This window comes from Gobius niger (genome assembly GCF_951799975.1).
Source record: "Gobius niger genome assembly, chromosome: 9".
NCBI lineage: Eukaryota > Metazoa > Chordata > Actinopteri > Gobiiformes > Gobiidae > Gobius > Gobius niger.
Window position 1 is genome coordinate 4,177,185 of NC_136860.1, and position 22,276 is coordinate 4,199,460.

At 44.3% G+C, this 22,276-nt stretch overlaps 1 protein-coding gene across 1 annotated transcript in view; it reads right to left on the reverse strand.

Annotated features, from left to right (window-relative positions):
* cyp27a1.1 (cytochrome P450, family 27, subfamily A, polypeptide 1.1) overlaps positions 1-22,276 on the reverse strand; it is a 44,269-nt gene that overhangs the window by 17,647 nt on the left and 4,346 nt on the right. Inside the window, exons 2-7 of the mRNA XM_079562936.1 lie at positions 19,612-19,793; positions 13,953-14,152; positions 12,433-12,630; positions 9,479-9,642; positions 7,881-8,038; positions 5,155-5,236 (exon numbers count right to left, since the gene is read on the reverse strand). Coding sequence (XP_079419062.1) covers positions 5,155-5,236; positions 7,881-8,038; positions 9,479-9,642; positions 12,433-12,630; positions 13,953-14,152; positions 19,612-19,793 — 984 coding nt within the window. The remainder of the gene's footprint in view (positions 1-5,154; positions 5,237-7,880; positions 8,039-9,478; positions 9,643-12,432; positions 12,631-13,952; positions 14,153-19,611; positions 19,794-22,276) is intronic.

A 22,276-nucleotide genomic window follows, 5' to 3' on the forward strand; every position in this document is an offset into this window, starting at 1 on the left:
CCGAAGCCAAAACCACTTGAGAATCACTTGGCATTTGCAGAAAAAAAGTTCTTTACTTCAGGCTATAATGGTGAGGTTTCTTCCCTATAGGTGTTTTGGCAATGAAGAAAATCGCCATGATGCAAACTTGCCTACCCCTGCTGTACGCACTGAATGACTGTGATATGAAAGCTGTAAACTGTGAGTGAGTGATTTTCTGGAGTAGAAAGTGCTTTAATGATGTGAGCTTCTATGTATTATTCTGTATATATTTTATGAACGTTTGTAAGTATAACATCAGCCTGTCCAGGGACTGCAGGTGGAGCATTTTTGCTGTAACCTGGCACACGACATCTCTTCTCTTTTAAGACTAATGTTGTTTGTGCATTGTCCCTGATCAAAGAAAGAAACAACTCACAAACATTATTTAGAAATAGACAACACACGCATAATGCGCCACCGCACCGAAGTACAGGTCAAACGTTTGGAAACGCTTCTCTAAAATTGTATTAAAAAAAACACACATAGGGAATTGTGTTTAAATAGATTTTTCAAAATAGCCACCTTTTGCTTTGGATGAAAACTGCCTCCCACCCTCATAGAAGTTTTTTTTGTTGAGGCTCCAAAGGTTCTCAATAGGGTTGAAGTCAGGGGAGGTGTGATGTGGACCCCCATCATGAGTTTCTCTCCTTTTATGCCCATAGCAGCCAGTGATGCAGAGCTATTCTTTACAGCAGGACATGGTGCGTTGTCATCATGAAGAGGATTTTGTTAGGGAAAGCTCGGCTCTTCATTTTGTAGCATAGAAGACAATGGTCAATCAGAAACTCCACATATTTTTCAAAGGTCATTTTCACACCTTCAGGGAGCCTAAAATGACCTAAAGGGGCCGACCAGCTCTCTCCCTTATGATTTTGGTCCAAAACATGACTCCGCCCCCTCCTTACTGACGTCACAGCCTTGTTGGGACATTGTGACCATTCACCAACCATCCACTACTCCATTGATCTGACCATCCAGGGTTACACGGCCTCATCGGTGATCAAGACTGTTTGAAAATGAGTCCTCATGTATTTCTGAGCCACTGCAGCCGTTTCTGTTCATGAACATTCAATTAACAGTTTAGGGGAGGCCCGGATAGAATGTTTATGCACAACTGCAGCCTCTGGAGGGTCCTACACCTTGATGTTCGGGAGACTCCAGAGGCACCAGCAGCTTCAAATACCTGTATGCTGCTTTGTAGCATCTGTTCTCTTAATCTGATGTGTTTGTCTGGCAGAAACCGTCCATATTGTGCCTTTATCTGCACAAACCGGAGAGTGCTCTGAATCATCCACAAATCTCTTATCAGTATGATGATTATGCTTAATCTTTCATGAAATATCGAAGGCTTTCATGCCTGGACCAAGGCATTCAACAATTCCACACTTTTCATTAGCAGAAAGACCCTTTTTCTTTCCCATATTGCTTGAAAATGATGATCTGCATAATAAAGTGGAACACCCTTTTTCAGTAGTTTTTCCCTTAACTGGGCTTAACCTGAAAACTAATCATCCCAGGTCTCTGAGATTAATGTCAGTGATCCATAGAGCCCCAAGACACGATACCATCCATGAGTTTCATTACTATTGTTTTTTTTGTTTTTTCACCTTTTTGACACAAAAATCCAATTTGCATAATAATTTGGAACGCAGTGTAATAACGTTTTAGACAAATCGTCGACTTGACCTTGTATATTTCATGTCCGTGAGTTAGCACATAGCTGAAATGCCGGCGCCGTTATGTTAAACTCTTAATAGTTGACTTTTTCGAAAAGTGAATGTTGAAAATGCATTGGATTTTTTATGTCGGACCCGACACTTGACCGGCAGTGGGTGGGACTGTTGAGCTCTATGGAGACGTTACTTATTACTGCAGCTAAATGGTCTCTTTTCACATTTACTTCACCTTCCTGTAGATTTTCTCGTGTGTTTAACTTATCCAGTAGCTTCAGCATTTTGATTGATCTCTTTAATTTGGATTTTCTGAGGACTTTTTAGTTGCTGGGTTAGTTTTTCAGATGAATAAGCCCCTGGCCCTGGGAATGAAACGCCGTAAGAATCACCAGAACTGTTAAACACGAGTTAGCAGCTAGTTCAGTGGTTCTCAACCTGGGGGTCAGGACCCCCAAGGGGGTCGCAAGACAAATTTGGGGGGTCGCCTGATCATTTAGATAAAATATACATATTTTCATTAGCATATAATCTTATGTTTTATTGTAGCATGTGTTTGCTATTTTACCAGAGTTGATCGTAGTTTGATGAATTTTATTTCAGCCATTTGTCTTTTTCTTTGTTTTTCAAGAATTATGTTGGCTAATGTTCCTATTTTTCATGGTAAGACTCGGGCGGGGGTCACGAACCCCTTTACCTGTTATAATGGAGGTCGCGGCTCCAAAAGGTTGAGAACCACTGAGCCAGTTAGCAACATTAGCAACATTAGCCTGTATGTTGTAAACTCTGCAGACGCTGCAGCACTAACAACATTTAGCTCTGGTTAAATCCAGCTCAGACTCTGACTTAGGGAGTGTCGTCTGTAATAAAGTCAGCTCTAGGTGGAATATTGGATTGACACTAAAGAATTCTCCAGTTTGTTGTTATTTTCTCTCCTCAGAGAGCTGCTCCTGTAGGAGCGTCGGCCACACGGCAAGTGGTATTGTGGTCAGTGTTGGGAAAGTTCATTTTCTACATAAACTAGTTCAAAGTTCAGTTCCCAAATTTCAAAATGAACTAGTTCGTTCATAGTTCATAATTGTTTATAGTTAATAGTTTGTTCATAGTTCCAAAATGAACTAGTTCATAGTTCTTTTTTCTTTTTCTTTTTTGTGCTGCGAGCTATTATTCAGGCATGAAAACGGATCAGGGGTGAAAAAGGTGAGAAGTATATTTCCCTTCTCAGGGAAATATGTTAAATTCCAGTATTTTGAGATGCATTTTTGCCAACCTTGGGAGAGCTGGAGAAAGTTGACTTCAGCCATGAGTCAAAAATATTATGGCCTCCTCACTTAGTGTTAAAGCTATTTCATGTCAGCCTGTCACTGTTTTAGGAGTGGATTTTGGATATATTTGTTAATCATATTATTATTTTTTTTGTTTAATTGGTAAATTCTTAGTGGAAAATGAAGCTACAAATATTCAATTGCATTTGTGCTAATTTTGTAAATTAATCATGTGAATAAGATTGTTTTAGGAGCTAATTTGTAGTTAAAAAACTCCACATTGTGGCTTTATGCAAATGAGTGGCACCGCGGAGCAGAGGAGTTTGGAGCGACAGACGTTACACAAGGGAAACTCGCTTCTTAACCTCACACTGTGGCTGCTCGCGGGCACCGTGTGGACCCGCTGGTTACCGGTGTCCCAGGGCCTGTGACAGGGCCATAAACAGCAGAGTTCAGCGCCATAGACCTGGGTACAGTTGGGCCGTGGGCGCGGTGGCGGAGCGGAGCGAGAGTTTAGACCCGCTGGTAAACTGTGACGGCGCTGCAGAGTTTTATAATTATATTCACTGATATAAGAAATCTGGCACCATATTGAACAAACGTAAATGGAACGGGAAATGCCGTTCACAGACACCAGAATGAACGCGTTCATGGTTTCGTTCATCAGGCAGTAACACTGTGCGTTCAGTTCACGTTCGCCCAAAATATGAACGCGTTCATGAACTTTCGTTCAATGAACGCGTTCAGGTACATCACTGATTGTGGTATCGGGACCTCGTTAATGAGTATGAGTACAAACATATGGCAAAACGTATCGGATCGTGACAAAAGTGTATCAGCCCTGCCTTAGTATTGAGCCTGCAGTTACTCCTATATGTTGCTTTTTTGTGGTCATTTTAGTTGTAAAATAATGACCAATTCCTTTGAACAGAGTAAATAACTGTCCATTGGGGGGTCCCGAAAGAATTTTGGATCGGTAAGTGGGCCGTGATGTCCCAGACTTGGGGAATGGCTGCTCTAGACACTGACTCACATTGGGAGGCATTCAGGAGCCTGATCATACACGGGTGTGGAGACATGCCGGGACTGGGAGGGCACAGGAATATTAAAAGCGGCTTGCGGGAAAAATCAAGAGCAAAAATAGATGTCTGCCATCCTGAGCAATAAAAAGGACTCTGAGAGTGGGTCAGATAGGTTTGTGTACTTATGCGGTACTGAGGAGTGAGTAAGGCAAAGCACTGCGTAAGAAATGACCGTAAAAATGTCATCAGTTTTCCTAACAAACAGCTGATTACTGTAAATTTTCAGAGGAAATTACCAAAATATTTGTTCAGGAATATATGATATATTTAGTATTTATTGTACTTCAGACACATGCTAATTCATCTTGGGGCTGAGGAGTTACTTTATTTAAGGAATATCGTGAGTCATCTGCACCATCAGATTTATTTAACTCACTAACACTATATAGAAATAGACTGACCAACATCACAACACAACTACAAAGTCATACATCTGGTGGAGCATAATGCCGCCACTGCACCTAACTGGTCAAAAAAATTGATTTGGAATCTAATTTTCATTTTATTTCAAGACCATTTCCATTGTAGATCCATTGTAGATTCTCACTTATTTATGAAAAAAACCACATATGGAATTATGTTTTAAATGAAATAAATGTGGTCACTTTTTCGTCGATTAATGATATTATTATCGTTTATCATCCCATCCCCAATCACAATTACTGACTGTATCGTGATATGTATCGGATCGTGACAAAAGAGTATCGTCCCACCCTAGTATTGAGCCTGCAGTTATTCAGTTATTATTATGTTGCTTTCATTTTAGCTGTAAAATAATGACAACTTCCTTTAAACAGAGTAAATGACTGAAATGAATGAAAAGAATTTGGGATCGATATGGGGGCCGCAAAGTCCCAGACTTGGGGAATGGCTGCTCTAGAGACTGGAATAACTGATCCTGCGAGTGTAAATATGAAGCAAGAAAACCAAGTAGACATTTGTGATTTTGTTGAGCAGTGACTGTAAAACTATGAATGGACTTATTGTGGCTTCTTCCTGAAACAGTACAGAAATGGCGGCTGGCTCACAAGTTGATCTGAGCTTATAGTGAGATCTCAGGGCCTTTGCGTTTGAAAATGTGAGTTAGTTTTGTTTTTGTAGCAAAATATGACTTACTTTCTTTGGAAAATGATATCCGCCGATGACGACATCTTTTTCTGAGAAGACTCTTGCGTTGAGAGGAACAACTGGATACATCCTGCTGACACAAAACACGTATTATACACACAATAGTCTCCCCCTAAATGTCAGAGCTGCTCCAACCATAGAAGCCTTTAAGACTGCCCTTAAAACACATCTGTTTGCGTTGGCGTTCAATTCAAGCTGAGCTGTATTATAACTCTATTGTGTGTGCTTCTCTTGTTGTTTTGTACTGTTATTTTATATTGTGTACCTGTATGTGAAGCACTTTGGGCACCTAGTGTTGTTGTAAACGTGCTATACAAATAAAGTTGACATTGACATTGACATATTCTGTAGCTACACAATTATGGTGATTATATGGAAACAGGAAAGTAAACAGCTGATGATCTAAAGGGCTTTGAGCAGTTATTGAGATCTACAAATCCACAGCTTTTTTCTTCTGAAACACTGAAGAGGCACCAAGAGCCCCTGACATAGGGCTGTGCCGGTTTGGATTTTTTCTTACCGCGGGCGGTAATCAACAAATTCCCGCAGTTTTGCGATATACCGCTCACTGGCGTCAAACGCGTTTTGAAGGTGGGGGGGACACATTTGAACATGGGTTTGTAAACACATCCAAAACTAACGTTCCTTACCTTTAAGTTACTGGTCAGGCCTTTGTCCTGATGAAGAAGGGAAACACGTCCACCTGCCGAGGGCCGCGAAGAGTCCTGCTCCTCAAGGATAATCCGTGAAAAAGTCCGAAAACACGACGCATGAGTGTCCTTGTGCTTTGGTTTGGTCAAATCTGCCAGTCTGTCCAACGATCAGCCTCTTGTCTTCGTAGTTTATCCGTTTTTCCCCGGTTTACAGAGCCGTGTTTACATTTCAGCCGCTCTGAGGTGACGGTACGCAAAGTGGCGTGAATGCGCCGCGGAGCGTCATGGCGCGGATAATGCCAAAACATTTTTTTTAATGGAAAATAAGACGCGGGTTAATTATTCACCCTCGGGCCACCTAGGCAAGGCAACTTTATTTATACCGTGCATTTCGTACACAAGGCAACTCAATGCGCCTATTGAACAGGCCCAGTCTGAAGTCTGAAGTAAATGCACTTCATGTGCATATGGAGCTATATCTCGTCATCCACTCACTCCGCGCTTACGTAGGCCTGATGTGACTGCTGCACCTCACCTGCTCAGGGCGGCTGCTTTTTCATTTTATTTTCACCTGTGGCTGGTCTTTTTTGAGACCTTTGTTAGTTTCTTCGTTGAGACACTTGTTCTGGTTTATTATTAGTTCCTTTTCTGGTTAAACTTTGTTTTTTCTTGGCGGTGATGACGGTGAGGAACTCGCTACAGGAAACAAAAAAGGGACAAACAAGGAGATATCTGGACTCGCAACTAAGCCACACAAATCTTCTATTCCTACTCTTGCTCTAGCTAATGTTCGTTCACTGGAGAATAACACTGATTATATTATAATATATCCCCTCCTGGAACCGCCACCTTAACGTGGTGGAGGGGTTTGAGCACCCGAATGATCCTGGGAGCTCTGTTGTCGGGGCTTTGAGCCCCTGGTAGGGTCTCCCATGGCAAACAGGTCCTAGGTGACGGGTCAGAGAAAGAGCGGTTCAGAAGCCCCTTATGAGAGACCAACAGGCCTGAGAACCATGAGGCCGTCTTTCTGTGGACCCACCACCTGCAGGAGGAGCCATAGGGGCTGGTACAATGTGGTTTGGGCAGGTCCAACAACTGCCCCCACGACCCGGAAACGGAAAAGTGGAAGAAAATGGATGGATGGATGGATCCTAAAGGGGCTGACCAGCTCTCTCACCATGATTCTGTCCCAAAACATGCCTCCGCCGCGTCCTTACTGACGTGACGTCACAGCCTTGTTGGGACATGGGGGCCATTCACCAACCATCCACTATCCATCTGACCATCCAGGGTCACACGGCCTCATCAGTGAACAAGACTGTTTGAAAATGAGTCTCATGTGTTTCTGAGCCACTGCAGCCGTTTCTGTTCATCAGCTTCAATGAACTGTTTCGGGGAGGCCGGATAAAAGATTTCTGCACAACTGCAGCCTCTGTAGGGTCCTACACCTTGATGTTCGGGAGACTCCAGAGGCACCAGCAGCTTCAAATACCTGTTTGTATTTGTCTGGCAGAAACCGTCCTCATTGTGCCTTTATCTGCACAAACCTGTGTGTGTCTGAATCAGCCACAAATCTCTTATCAGTACGATGATTACGCTTCATCTTTCATGAAATATCGAAGGTTTTCATACCTAGACCAAGGCATTCAACTATTTCACGCTTTTCATCAACAGAGAGATCCTTTTTCTTTCCCTTATTGCTTGAAAATGGTGATCTGCTTAATACTGTGGAACGTCCTTTTTCAGTAGTTTTTCCCTTAACTGGGCTTAACCTGAAAACTAATCATCCCAGGTCTCTGAGATTAATGTCAGTGATTCAAAGAGCATAAGACACAAAACCATCCATGAGTTTCATTGAAAAAGATTTTTTTTTACGTTTTTGACACTGAAATACAATTTGCATAATCATTTGGAACACGGTGTATCTTTCAACTATAGTGGAGTAGAAGCAGGAAGCTCTCCACACAAATACGACTCAAGTGAAGTACAGATCCTCAAAAACTCTACTTAAGTGCAGTACTTGAGTGAATTGACTTTGTTACTAAGCATCTCTGTTCTCACCGTAGCGTTTCTTTAATAGTGGCCTTCAGGTAGGGCAGCCTGGTGATCTCCTCGGCCGGCGAATCTGGCTGGATCTGGGACACCTCTCTGTGCAGTCTGTCCTGGACCTCGGGGTTCAGCGAGAGCAGGTGCAGCGCCCACGTCAGAGTGTTGGACGTCTGCGGAGAGAGAGGGGGAGACGAGACAGTCACTACACGCTAGCCGCCAAGTTGACAGGCCTGCAGTTGTTCGTGCATGTTTGACCAGTTCCACCTGGTGATGTCATGAGGTGATGCTCCTCTGTGTGTCTCAAAGTTCAGCGTCTTGTCTCTCAGCACATATGAACTAAGGTCAAGGTGTCCAAAAGTAAAGACAATATTCAAAATAATGTTCTCAATGTTGGTCAGATAAAAGTCAGATGAAAGGATTTTCAGTCATAGATGAATGTGACCGGTTTGTGAATCCGATCACTTCCAAATAATGATCAGGGAAAACATTTTATGTTTGGAGATTTCTCATCAGAATTATGACACAAAACTTTAGAATATCGTGAATGCAACTACTACAACAACGTTTTGCAAGTAGCTCCTGTGGACTTTCCTGTAATTGTCTTTAAAATACCCTATAATAGATTATAGGGTCTTGTTCACGAGTGAGAGACGGATGGAGCGTGAGATCGACAGACGGATCGGTGCGGTGTCAGCAGTGATGCGGTCGCTGTATCAGTCTGTCGTGGTGAAGAGGGAGCTGAGTCGAGGCAAAGCTCTCGATTTACCGATCGATCTACTCTCACCTATGGTCATGAGATTTGGGTAATGACCGAAAGGACAAGATCGCGAATACAAGCGGCCGAAATGAGCTTCATTCGCAGGGTGGCTGGGGGTGAGGAGCTCAGTTACTCAGGAGGAGCTCGCTGCTCCTTCACGTTGAAAGGAGCAGCTGAGGTGGCTAGGGCATCTGTTCTGGATGCCTCCTGGTCGCCTCCATCGGGAGGTGTTCCAGGCATGTCCTATTGGGACAAGGCCCCATGGAAGGCCCAGGACACGCTGGAGGGACTATGTCTCCGAGCTGGCCTGGTGTCACCTCGGGGTCAGAACAGCTGGAGGAGGTGTGTGTGGATCGGGAAGTCTGGGCATCTCTGCTGAGATGCTCCCCCTGCGACCCGGCCCTGGATAAAGCGGAATAAAATGGATGGATGGATGTCAGGAAAAACGAATAAAAGTCATTACATTTTGAGCCAAACCACCTTTGCTCGCCCGATCCTGTCAGAAGCAGGGCCTGGGTGAATGTTGTGAGTGAATGAGTGGTCACAGACTGGTTGCTTTGCTTCCGTCAACAGGCTACAACAGTAGCTACCACCACAAAGTATGGAGTGAATGAATAATGACTATAGTGTAGCAATTTTTAGAAACTTGGTAATACAGGTTTGTAAAGCGCAGATGTGTCAGCTATTATTATTATTATTATTATATAAAAAAACAAAACAAAAAATCCATAGAATTCTTTTCACTGTCATTTAAGGCCTTTTGGTTAATTTCAGGACCTCCAGTGCAAACCCTTAATAAGAGGGACTCTCTTATGCACAGTCATATAATAACTCGCCATGTAGCCGTCGTTACCGTGTCGACGCCGGCCAGCAGCAGCTCCGCCACGCTGCCGTACACGTCCTGGAGGCTCATGTCGGTGTTGGACAGCAGGTAGGTCAGGTACTCCCCCTGCACCTGCTCTCGATCGTCCATGCGCCGTTCAATCTGCTCCAGCTTTCTGTCGATCAACTTCTGAGCTGCAACAGGAGCAAAGTTCAGACGTCAAAACATCTACAGACAAAACGAGGTCAGGTCCATATATACTGCACAGGCATGGTCCATTATGCTGGATAAAAGTATTTGCAGTTCGAATCCTGAAGGTGCCCACTGTTATGCCTAAAGCAGGTCGAAAGGCGCTATATATACGTGACCATTTTCCTTTACAATTCAAAGTGCTTCACAGTTACATGAAATTAGAAGTAGATAATAGGATGTAATAATCCGCGATCTTGTCCTTTCAGTCATTACACAGATCGTAGGTAGGAACGTAGATCGACCGATAAACCCTCTTCATCACAATACAATTTAATAAAGGTTTTTTTTATTCATTGTATATAAAGATACTCCAATTTACTGTTTAGTTGTTTGCACATTATCCTGTCTATTTCATGTTCTTTTTAGAGCTGATGTAACAAGTGAATTTATCAATTTATCAATAAAGGTTTATTGTTATACACTGACAAGACATAAGAACCTAAATCATAAACCACAAGGTATTCAGAGTTACTGTGTAGATACTAGACATTTCTCTCTGTGACAACTTCTTGAGGATATTGCCCCCTCTTGTGGACAGAGTGGACAAAATATGATGATGTCACAGGACCCAGCGGGGGGCAGGAGCCAGTTTTTCCTATTAACAGCATTACACTTTCACAAGTCGTAGCTAAAAAGAAAATATGTGAATTAAAAAATATATCATTAATATCAGTCACTGGGTCCATGATCTCGCTGTACAAGACCAAAAATGTCCTCAAAAACAAAACAAGTGTTCCTCTGTATAATAGTATAGACCTTTAGAATGCTGTGATGTCACCTGCAACCCAGCAATTAGTATCATTATTAGCCCAGAATTAATGAATTTAGGAAACAGGGAAGACCCTGAAGGTGCAAATGTTATTTTTTACTTTGTTATTGCATCTGCAAGCAAACATTATTAACCCAAAGATTTCTCTCCTTTTCTGTACTGATTACAGCAACGGCCTGTCACCACAATAAAAATGTTATTTTGTTCCAAAATATTGTCCCTGTCCCTTATTGAACAAATGAAGGCACTGTCCTACAAAATACAATGAAATATTGGAGTAAAACATACAGTTTTAATTGCATAAAATAACCCAAATAATAGTACATGTAAACTAAGTTACATGTCAACACTAAATTACACAAAATAATCACAACAACACAACTGTAAAACATGAAATAAACACCGTCGTATATTCGTCTTTACCAGCAGAGGGCGCACTATCACGGTGGATTCGTTTTCCATGGTAGAAAGAAGAAGGTGAACCATGTTTAGCTTCTGTATAGCCCATATTGCCTGTTCTAATGGCTGTCTTATGTTCTGAGATCCTTTGTTTCCACTCGGGCTCTGTACCGACACCAATTAAACGATACTTGGTTTTCAATACCGATACCTGAACGATACTCTTTCCGATTCCTATACTTTGTTGTCATTTAGAAGCAGAAAACAGAACAATAATGTGTGGAAGGTCTGCAAATTTACGGTTCATCTGTAATGTCAAGTGATTTGTCGAAAAATGGGGAATAATTTGGAGAAAAACGGGGGGAAATGGGAGAAATAAGATAAGATAAGACAAGACAGCCTTTATTGATCTCACAATGGAGAAATGTACTTGTCACCTACAGCTCTTATAGGCAGAAAATGTGAGAAAATAAACAAAAAACGATTAAATAAATGACTACCAAGGACTTTGTAGGGACAGAAGTATAAACAGTATATAATTAAGTAAACAGACTATAAACAATAATGTTATAGCAGTGCAGGTTTACATCATAGTGCAAGTGGTTGATAAAGTGACGCAGGTAAGTGATTTAAATACAGGGGTTAGTGCACATGTTACTTTTGTGGCAAAAAATGTGGAAAAAAATTGTGGAAAAAATAAGGAAAAATTGTGTTAAAAGGTTTTGGAAAAAAGTGGGACGAAAATGGGGGAACATTGGAAATAAATTGGGAATAATAGGAAAATATTGTAATAAAATGAGCAAAAATTAGTGGGGAAAAAATTGGGAAAACAAGAAAAAATTGGGGCAAAGAAAAGAAATTGCAAAAAAAAAATTGGAGAAAAAAAAGAGAAAAAAATGTCAGGAATATTTGTATTTTTTTTTTACAATTTCTTCTAAAAAACGTTTTTTGATACTTTCATTTTCTCTTTTGAACTGTACTGGTATCGGTAAACGGTGCCTAGCCCTATTTTCAACTGTGTTTTTGTTTCACCAACATACGCCAAACCACATGGGCAGAGAAGCATTTGTTGATGATAGTTGATGAAGTTGACAGAAAGATGCTGCTGAATTTAGGAAACAGGGAAGACCCTGAAGGTACAAATGTTATTTTTTACTTTGCTATTGCATCTGCAAGCAAACATTATTAACCCAATGATTTCTCTCCTTTTCTGTACTGATAACAGAAAAAAAAGAGAAAAAAATGTCAGGAATATTTGTATTTTTTTACAATTTCTTCTAAAAAATGTTTTTTGATACTTTCATTTTCTCTTTTTTTCTGAACTGTACTGGTATCGGTAAACGGTGCCTAGCTCTAGTTTCAACTGTGTTTTTGTTTCACCAACATACACCAAACCACATGGGCAGAGAAGCATTTGTTGATGATAGTTTGAAATCCAAGCCCTTTAATTTGAAGATGCACAAATCCCATCGCTTGATAAAATTCCAGACTTACTGTTGTAATATTTCTGGTAAACAAACACAGTAGACTGTCAGGTAAGTCACTGAGAGTAACGGTTACTGACCGAAGGTGAAGATGCCCTCCCAGCCGGCGTTGTAGCGGTGCCAGTACGGCAGCAGGGGGCGGCTCCACTTGGGCAGGACGATGACGTACGGGCTGTTTGAAAACATCTGCACTATGGAGTTTATGAACTCCTGAGTGCCTTCGGGAATCTGCTGCTCCAGACACCCGATTCGCGTCTCGAACAGGATCGACGCGATTCCTGCCGATACAGAAACACAAAGTTTAGACCAGGGGTTCCCAAAGTGGAAACAATTCTGTTGGCCCGCCAGAGGGTGACCTACTTTTGTGCTGCATGTGGTTAATGCTAATTCTCTTCCATTCATTCTCATTGGGAAATATGGATGCAGTACATTTTTTGGCCACTAGCGTCAAATTGGAGGCGCTGTTTCACTCCTTTCGCAAAGTTAAGGAAACACTGTTGTGGTGTCTTGGTGTTTATCACAGGGCGTTGTAGCATCAACTTTCCCACCAGTATACAGGTTTATTTTTATTTTTTTTACATTTTTCACTTTATTGCTACAATTGTAGATTTTGACATTTGTTTTAATGTAGCATGTTATTTGCATAGATAGAATCAAATACAAATGAATACCAAAAAATACAATAAAGTAACTATTATTAAATACAGTTATATGTGTTTCACGCTGGACATCGCCGTGTTTGGCCTACAACCCACAGGCACTTTTTCATTTTGGCCCTCGGAGACAAAAAGTTTGGGCACCCCTGGTTTAGACAGTCAACAAAGAGTCTGTCAACTGTGAAAGGCACAAGAAGAGGAAGGACTTTTGGGGATATTTGCTGCTGACAAACGAACAAACCACATCTTAACAACAATCGATAAAGCAATTAAATATTTACTTTTTCAAAATGCTGTTTGCAAGTCTGTAGCAGAACCTCACGGTTTTTGGGCGTCAGTAAAAGTGCTTGTTGTTGGCAGTGATTTTAAACCTGCCTATTCATGCCGATATGACACCACAGGATTGGTCTGAAACACCAGGACATTCGAGCCGATTGTGGGAGACTGGACTCTTTTAACTTTTGTGAGTTTGTGAAACTCACAAAAGTTTCACAAACTCACTTATGGGAATTCACCTTGCAGTAGCCAGGACTACCCTGAAAAATATTTCTAATCTCAGTGGGACTTTCCTTGTTAAATAAAGGTCAAATAACAAAGAAATAACCCGAGGACAGCTGTGGCTACAATAAAAGCTTATATGTGTAGCATTTTGAGAAACTTGTCAGCACAGGTGGTATGTCATGTTTCACAGCTTACTAATAAATACAATATAAGAAATAGCAATGACTGAGGGTAAACACGTAGAAAAGGACTTTGATTAAATATGATGATGATTCAATTTACAGGTAATTTCAGTCAACTAAAACTAGACTAAATTGATCATGACTAAAATTCCATTAAAATATGTTGTCTAAATGATCTCTGTCTGGCCACCCAGGGAAGCCGGGACCACAGATACTTTTTGAAGATGTAATTTTGTATGTGTGCTGTCCGGTCGCTCTCACCCTCCAGAGAAAAGCGGTACAGCTCGTTGGCGATGTCCTGCACCATGTCTCCTGTGGGACTGGACTCTCTCAGGACCTGGACTCGGTCTATGAAGTCCTGGACCACACTCTGGATCACCGGACCATACTGAACGCTCTCCTTCGGCAGCAGCATCCGCCTGTTCAGCACCGAGCGAAGCCGGTACCAGCGCTCGCCCTCCCTGCAACAAAACACGCCGTGTCAACACTTACATGTATGATAAAATCCCCAAACAAATAAAGCCCTGATCTGCTGATGAGCTTCTATCACAAGCTCATCAAGGTCAGGCTCGTGTTTTTAGAGCAGAGACGATGAAAATGTATGTACAACACAGGCTCTTCTCCGAGGACCAGGACAGTACCTAATAAAAGCCCTGTACATGGGATTTTTTGTTCACAAACAAGGGAGTGAGTGAATGAGCGGATTTGGCATCTCACCGAGCGCAAAGCATGCTGGTCCAGGTAAAAGGTGAGGCCGACCCAGATCGTATGCCAAACGGTTAACATGACCGAGTGTGACACGGATATTGAGTATATTGAGCATTAAAAATCAATGTTTTCAAAGAATTGTGAAAGAACAGACAGTGTTACTGGAAATAGAAAAAAAAACTCGTGGCCCTTATCGCTAAACCAATAAATAAAGTAAATAGACGTATCGGATACAAACAGCAATACTAGTTATCTACAGTGCCTCTAGCAAGTATTCATACACCTTGAACTTTTGCACATTTTGTCATGTTTACAACCCTAAACATAAAGATTTTACTTTAAATTTTTTTTACTATTTTACTTGATTTTTTTACTGAACGTTCACACACAAGTGAAGTGAAAGCGACAACTGTGAAGTGAAAGCGAAATGATACATGATTCTGTTATTTTTCAAAAAATAGAAAAGTGAAAAGTGGGGCGTGCATAAGTATTCATACAGCATGAATGAATACTTTGTGGAACCCCCTTTTACTGCAATAACAGCAGCAAGTCTTTTGGGCTCTGACTCAAGATTTGCACATGTAGAGACTGACATTTTAGCCCATTCTTCTTTACAAAACAACTCAAGCTCTGTCAGATTAAAGGGAGAACGTTTGTGAACAGCAGTTTTCAGATCTTTCCACAGATTTTCAATAGGATTTAGGTCAAGACTTTGACTGGGCCATTCTAACACATTAATATGTTTTTATTGAACCATTCCATTGAAGATTTAGCTTTGTGCTCCGGGTCATTGTCCTGCTGGAAGGTAAATCTCCGCCTCAGCCACAGTTCTCTTGCTGACTCCAGCAGGTTTTCCTCCAAAATTTCTCTGTATTTGGCTCCATCCATCTTCCCAACTATTCTTACAGTCTCCCCAGTCCCCGCTGAGGAAAAGCAGCCCCACAGCATGATGCTCCCCCCCGTATATTTGACATTGGGGATGGTGCACTCAGGACGATGAGCAGTGTCAGATTTGCTCCATACATAACGTTTTGCATTTGGGCCAAAAAGTTAAATTTTTCTCTCATCTGACCAAAGCACCTTCTTCCACATGGAGCTGTGTCCTCCATATGACTTCTAGCAAACTTCAAACGGGATTTCTTATGGCCTCCTTTCAGAAATGGCCTTCTTCTTCCACTCGTCCATGAAGGTCAGATTTGTGAAGAATACGACTTATAGTTGTCCCATGTACAGATTCCCCCAGCTCAGCAGCAGCACTTCGCAGTTCCTCCAGAGTTATCTTGGGGCACTTGGTTGCCTTTCTGACCAGTGTTCTCCTTGTTCGCTCTGATATTTTAGGTGGAGGACCACGCCTTGGTAAGTTGGCAGTGGTGCTATACTCTTTCCATTTCCGAACAATGGATTGAACAGTGCTCCGGGAGATGTTCAAATCTTGGGAAATCTTTGTATAGCTTAAGGCTGCTTTAAACTTCTCCACAACTTTATCCCTGACCTCTCTGGTGAGCTCCTTGACCATCATTATGCTGTTCAGTGACCAACACACTCCGACCACAGCTCTGAGGGCCTGAAAGAACAGCTGTAATTATACTGAGAGTAGATTACACACAGGTGGCCTCTATTTAACCGTTAGGCCAAGGTGTGAACATTCTGGAGTCATTAGAAATGTTTTAAAGGCAATTTAATGCACTCAGAAAATGCTGTATGAATACTTATGCAAGCCCCACTTTTCACTTTCAAATTAACAGAATCATGTATCATTCACTTCACAGTTGTCTGTTACTTGTGTGTGAACGTTCAGTAAAAAAATCAAAATAAAATCTTTATGTTTAGGGTTGTAAACATGACAAAATGTGCAAAAGTTCAAGGTGTATGAATACCTACGAGAGGCACTGTACAACACTGTAAGGTTCCTTTACTGCACTCGTGAACAGAGCAAAACTCTTCCATACACTGATTACTGTTCTGTGAAACAAATGTTGCAAACAAAGTACTGGACAGTCCAGACACACAGGCATTGACTTAACTGATACATTAGGCGTAGTCACACTTGCACGAGTTGACCACTTTCATATTAGGTACGATTGTATGATAAAAAAGGACATCACGTTCAGCGCCCAGAGCTCTCACGGGAAGGCGCCGCGGACTCCGAGAACGAAGCAACATCTACCAATCTTTTGTTTTGTACTTTGTAAAGAAACCATCCATCCATCCATCCATCCATCCATCCATCCATCCATCCATCCATTTTCTTCCGCTTTATCAGGGGCCAGGTCGCGGGGGCAGCATTCTCAGCAGTGATCCCCAAACTTCCCAATCTACGCACACCTCCTCCAGCTGTTCTGGGGGGACCCCGAGGCGACACCAGGCCAGCTCGGAGACATAGTCCCACCAGCGCCCAGCCACCCTGCAAAGGAAAATCATTTTGGTCGCTTGTATTCAAGATCTTGTCCTTTCGGTCATTACCCAAATCTCATGACCATAGGTGAGAGTTTACTGCCGGCAATGCGAACCAAGCTCCTGCTGCGGTCATAGAGGGAACGGACAGCCCTTAGCAAAGGGCCCCGGACCCCATACTCCCGGAGCACCCCCCACAGGGCACTACGAGGGACACGGTCGAACGCTTTCTCCAGATCCACAAAACACATGTGGACTGGTTGGGCGAACTCCCATGAACCCTCGAGCACCTGACGGAGGGTATAGAGCTGGTCCAGTGTGCCACGACCAAGACGAAAACCGCATTGTTCCTCCTGGATCCAAGGTTCGACCATCGGCCGGATCCTCCTCTCCAGCACCGTGGAGAAGCCCTTACCGGGGAGGCTGAGGAGTGTGATCCCTCTGTAATTGGAGCACACCCTCCGATCCCCTTTTTTAAAGACAGGGACCACCACCCCGGTCTGCCAATCCAGGGCCACTGTCCCCGACCGCCACGCGATGTTGCAGAGACGTGTCAGCCACGACAGTCCTACAACATCCAGAGACTTAAGGTACTCGGGGCGAATCTCATCCAACCCCGGAGCCTTGCCACCGAGGAGCTTTCTAGCCACCACAGTGACTTCAGCTTGGGTAATGGGCGAGCCCACCTCCGAGTCCCCAGCCTCTGCTTCCTCATAGGAAGACGTGACGATGGGATTGAGGAAATCCTCGAAGTACTCCCTCCACCGCCCGACAACATCCCCAGTCGAGGTCAACAGCCCACCACTAGCACTGTAAACAGTGTTGATGAAGCACTGCTTCCCCCTCTTGAGGCGCCTGATGGTTTGCAAGAAACTCTTCGGGGCCGATAGAAGATGGCTCCTCCATGGCTTCTCCGAATTCCTCCCACAAAGTCGATCATCGACCTCCTGCCTAGGGTGTCCTGGTGCCAAGTGCACTTATGGACACCCTTGTGCTTGAACATGGTGTTCGTTATGGACAAACCGTGACTAGCACAGAAGTCCAATAACAGAACACCACTCGGGTTCAGATCGGGGAGGCCGTTCTTCCCAATCACTCCCGTCCAGGTCTCACTGTCGTTACCCACATGGGCGTTGAAGTCCCCCAGTAGAACAATGGAGTCCCCAGTCGGAGGACCATCTAGTGCCCCTCCCAGGGACTCCAAGAAGGCCGGGTATTCTGCACCGATGTTGGGCCCGTAGGCCGACAACGGTGAAAGACCTGTCCCCAACCTGAAGGCGTAGGGACACGACCCTCTCGTTCACTGGGGTGAACTTCAACACGTGACGGCTGAGCTGGGGGGCTATGAGCAAACCCACCCCAGCCCGCCGTCTCTCCCTACAAGCAACTCCAGAAAAATGGAGAGTCCAGCCTCTCTCCAGGAGTTGGGATCCGGAACCCAAGCAATATGTAGCCGGTACCTCTCAACCTCCCGCACAAGCTCAGGTTCCACCCCCCCCAGCGAAGTGACGTTCCAAGTCCCGAACACCAGAAGCTGCGCACACGGACCAGGTCGTCGAGGCACCCGGCCTTGATTGCCACCCAGTTCTCTCTGCACCCGACCCCTATGGATCCCTCTGCCCCATGGGCAGAGGGATCCATAGGGACCAACCCAAGGTCTGGCTCCAGGGTGGGGCCCCGGCTGCGCTATGCCGGGCGACGGGCCTTGTAGTTGTACTGTCCATAGAAGTCTTGTGAGCTGCTCTTCGTCTGACCCGTCACGTCGGACCGATTGGCCATGGGAGACCCTACCAGGGGCGTAAAGCCCCAGACAACATAGCTCCTCGGATCATACGGGCACTCAAACAACCCTACCAGGTGAAGGTAGCAGCTCACGGGGTTGTTGTAAAGTAACTTGACTGTTAATTAAATCCGTTAAACTTTTAAAGGAACAGGCCACCGTTTTTCCATACTGTGATATGTTCTTGCCTGAGCTTAGACGTGTTGCTACGTACCTGTCTGGACTTTGTGCCCGTGGAAGAGCTTGGTCGCTTCTAACTTCACCCCCGTTCGGAGCCATAGGAATATACTGGGAGAGGCCAAATTCTAGCAACATCTTTGATCTTTGTGTGTGACTGAGGGCACACACAAAGACCAGACAGGTACACATCAACTCGTCTAAGCTCAGGTAAGAACATATCTCAGTATGGAGCGATTTTTTGCAAGAATCATTCTAATCTTATATAAAGGTGCTCCCTCGGACCTGGGGCTAATTGGCCCAATAGTGGGGACTTAGTAAAAGGGGTAAAAAGGGGAGATGCTTTTAATAGAGTTCATAAAATTTATGCACATTCTTTATAATTAGACTGTATTTTTTCTGCAAATTTCTGAGTTCAGGACAAAAAAAAGAAATCATTTTACCAAAATGAAAAAAACATTAGGTACAGGGCATTTAAGTATAATACTCAAAAAGTGTTTTTAAGGAGTAGCTTTCTACTTTTACTCCACCACATTTGAAAGATAAATACTTGACATTTTCTTTATGTTTATTGTTTCACTTCCTTGTTGGACACTGACAAAAATCTTTTATTTCCATGTTGCACTTATTCAAGGGAGTATTTTTGATTACCTTAATCCTAGTGATTGTTGTGTTGTACAACCATCAACCATCACCATGGTTAATGGACTCAACTTTGACAGCACTTTTCTACCTTTATTTGGCCCAAAGCGATTTACAGTGAGGAATCAGTCACCCATTCACTCTCTCATTCATACAGCAGTGTACACAGACACTGGAGGCGAGGAGGGTGAAGTGTCCGGCCCAAGGTTTGATAGTTACTCTGTGAACGGGCCGTATCCGATCCCCTTGGTGTCGCGGTACTCCTTCCACAGCGACATGTCTCCTCTGACGGGGAAGCGCTCGTCTCTCCTCAGCACCTCCTCCAGGAGCTCGGCCCTGTTCACGGCCACCGTCCCCAGGCCGTCTCTGAAGATACTGCCGTACAGGGCCTTCTCGTACAGCTGTGAGAGACAGAGAGGAGAGTGAGGCGTTGGTTCATCTGACAACACTTTAGATTTCAGCTGAGTAACAATGCCTTTACATGCGCTCACGTATCCCAGTTATGATGTTCACACGTGCACAGAGTCACCTAGAGAGTAGTGCTGTTGGACTGTGTGTGATGCACTATCTGTATCGTAGAGGAGCCAAGATCCTGGTCGAGGGGAAACAGAGGCGCGCTGATAATCAGGTGAGGCAGGGTGTTTCCCGATGGGCCGTGGCAGGGGGAAAAAACATTTATAACAGACTAGTTTGGCTGTTTTAGGCTTATAGACTCTCAATAGAATATAGAACAGATAACCGGTGTTCCATTCAGCCCCATTCTTAGAACTGACTGATAGGACTGAGAGGAGAACGACTTATTCAGAGCGTCATCTGCTCCTTAATACCAGTGCTCTCACACTAATACAAATGTAAATCGGAGCTCAGCGCGTCCGGTCTTGAGTCAGCGCGTCCGGTCTGTCCGGGAGGGGCCACGGATCCCCTTGTGCCATTGATACCACGTCGGGGTACCACCTGGCGCTCGGACTGTCTGGGGGTATGAGCAGGATGAATGCCCCTCTGTCCTCACTCTGTGAAGAAGAGGCACAATGAGGCGCAGGGGTGGAAAAGCGTAAAGCAGGCCGGACGGCCATGGTCGATGGGCCATGGCAACCACGCCAAGAGGAGGCCCGTCTGTTGACCTGAGCGAGAACCAGAGTGGGCACTGTGCGTTCTCTGCATTGGCGAAAAGGTTGGCCACTGGTCTGCCGAACCGGAGCCACACCTCCGCCGCGACCTCCGGTGCCAGGTCCCATTCGTCCCGTAGGGCGCCACCTCTGGACATCCTGTCCGCGCCGACATTGCGAGATCCGGGAATGTGGCGCGCTTTCAGAGAAGCCAGGTGGAGGCTCACCCAGTTGAGCACCTCCGCTGCCAGCGGGGGACCTGTTCCCCCCCCGCCTGTTCAGGTCGGCCACCACTGTTGTCCGACCGAACTAACACGTGGCGACCCTGCAGATGGGTGGCAAAGTGTAGGAGGACTTTCCGCACTGCGTCTCGGAGACGGGGGCCAAACACCGCTCGCCGCGAAATGGCCCAGTACTCCGCCATCTCATCATCTTCATCGCCAGCTGCCCAGTCCCTTCTCGGGACAGGCGGAGGTGGCGGACTCAGCTCCCGCGCCGGGGAGACTGGCGGCGGTCTCCGTTCCCACACCAGGGAGGCTGGAGCCGGGGAATCCCCACTCGAAGTATCTGTTTCCAGATCGGATACTCCGGGGAGGCAGGAGCCAAAAAGGCGCGTCGCCCTCCTGAGGGAGCGCGAGGCAGGCGGCACAGGAACCGTCTTCTGCAGAGTGGCGTCGGCCCAGGCAGAGGAAGCAGCTAGCGAGCTGATCCCCGCGAGGAGCGCCGCCGTGCAGGAGCCGCAAACCCGCTGCTTGACGCCGGTGGGCGAGGGGTGGTCAAGCGAAGGAGTGCGGTGAGTCATCTTCGTTCTATCTTGAATCCAATTCAGAGCAAAGCTGAGAGAAAAAGGAGACGATTGAAGGGAGAGTCCCCCTTTTATAGGGGTCGGGGGGGAGTGGACCTCAAGTATGATTGGAGCGGTCAGTTCTTTGATCCTCTCAGGGCGGGAAGCTGGCGATAAGAGATATGCAATAGCGCAGCCTAAGGGCAAGCACACAATTGAAGTAGAACATACAGAATAACATACAGAAATTATTCACAACATACGAAGTGCTGCTCAAAGGGAGTAGGAATAAGTTAGCTATAACTTATACGGCCCTACCCCTCCTTTCAGTTGACTTACATAACTTAAACTACTACTCACGGCAAAATCATTATCTAATGTATATTTAAGCTTTAACCATGAGATCTATGCGGCAATTCCAGTCTGTGGAATTAGTAGCAAATTAAGTTTTAGTAGCAAGTTAAATCAACAAACGGCTCCTCTTTGCACTCCCAAAACAGTAAAGTAATTAGTCCATAACATTCTTGTGTGTGCACAAGGTTGAAGGTGCACATGCTGGACATCACATAATAACTCCAAATTCATTACATACTTTTTATTAACGGATCAAAATAACAAAGACAATTCATAGTTCAGGAACAGATGATTAATTCACAAGAGTTTTGCAGACTTTTCCAGTATTTGCTTTCTGTACATTATTATAAATTGTACTACAGTTGAATACATTTTAAATCCTGTTCCAGAGGTCGACTCTACTTCGTGTAATAGACAGACTTTTTTGTATTGTGTGGGAATATTTTTTCTTAAGATTCATTTTCCTTCTTAGGTTGTAACCCCCATCACGGTCTGAAAACATTATTTGAATGTTTGCAGGGAGTAAAACGATTCTGGCTTCGAAAACAACCAGGGCAGTTTTTGATTGCACCAATTCTGTAATTTTGAGAATCTGCGACTGTACAAATAATGGGTTGATATTGGTGTGCTCCCTATACAT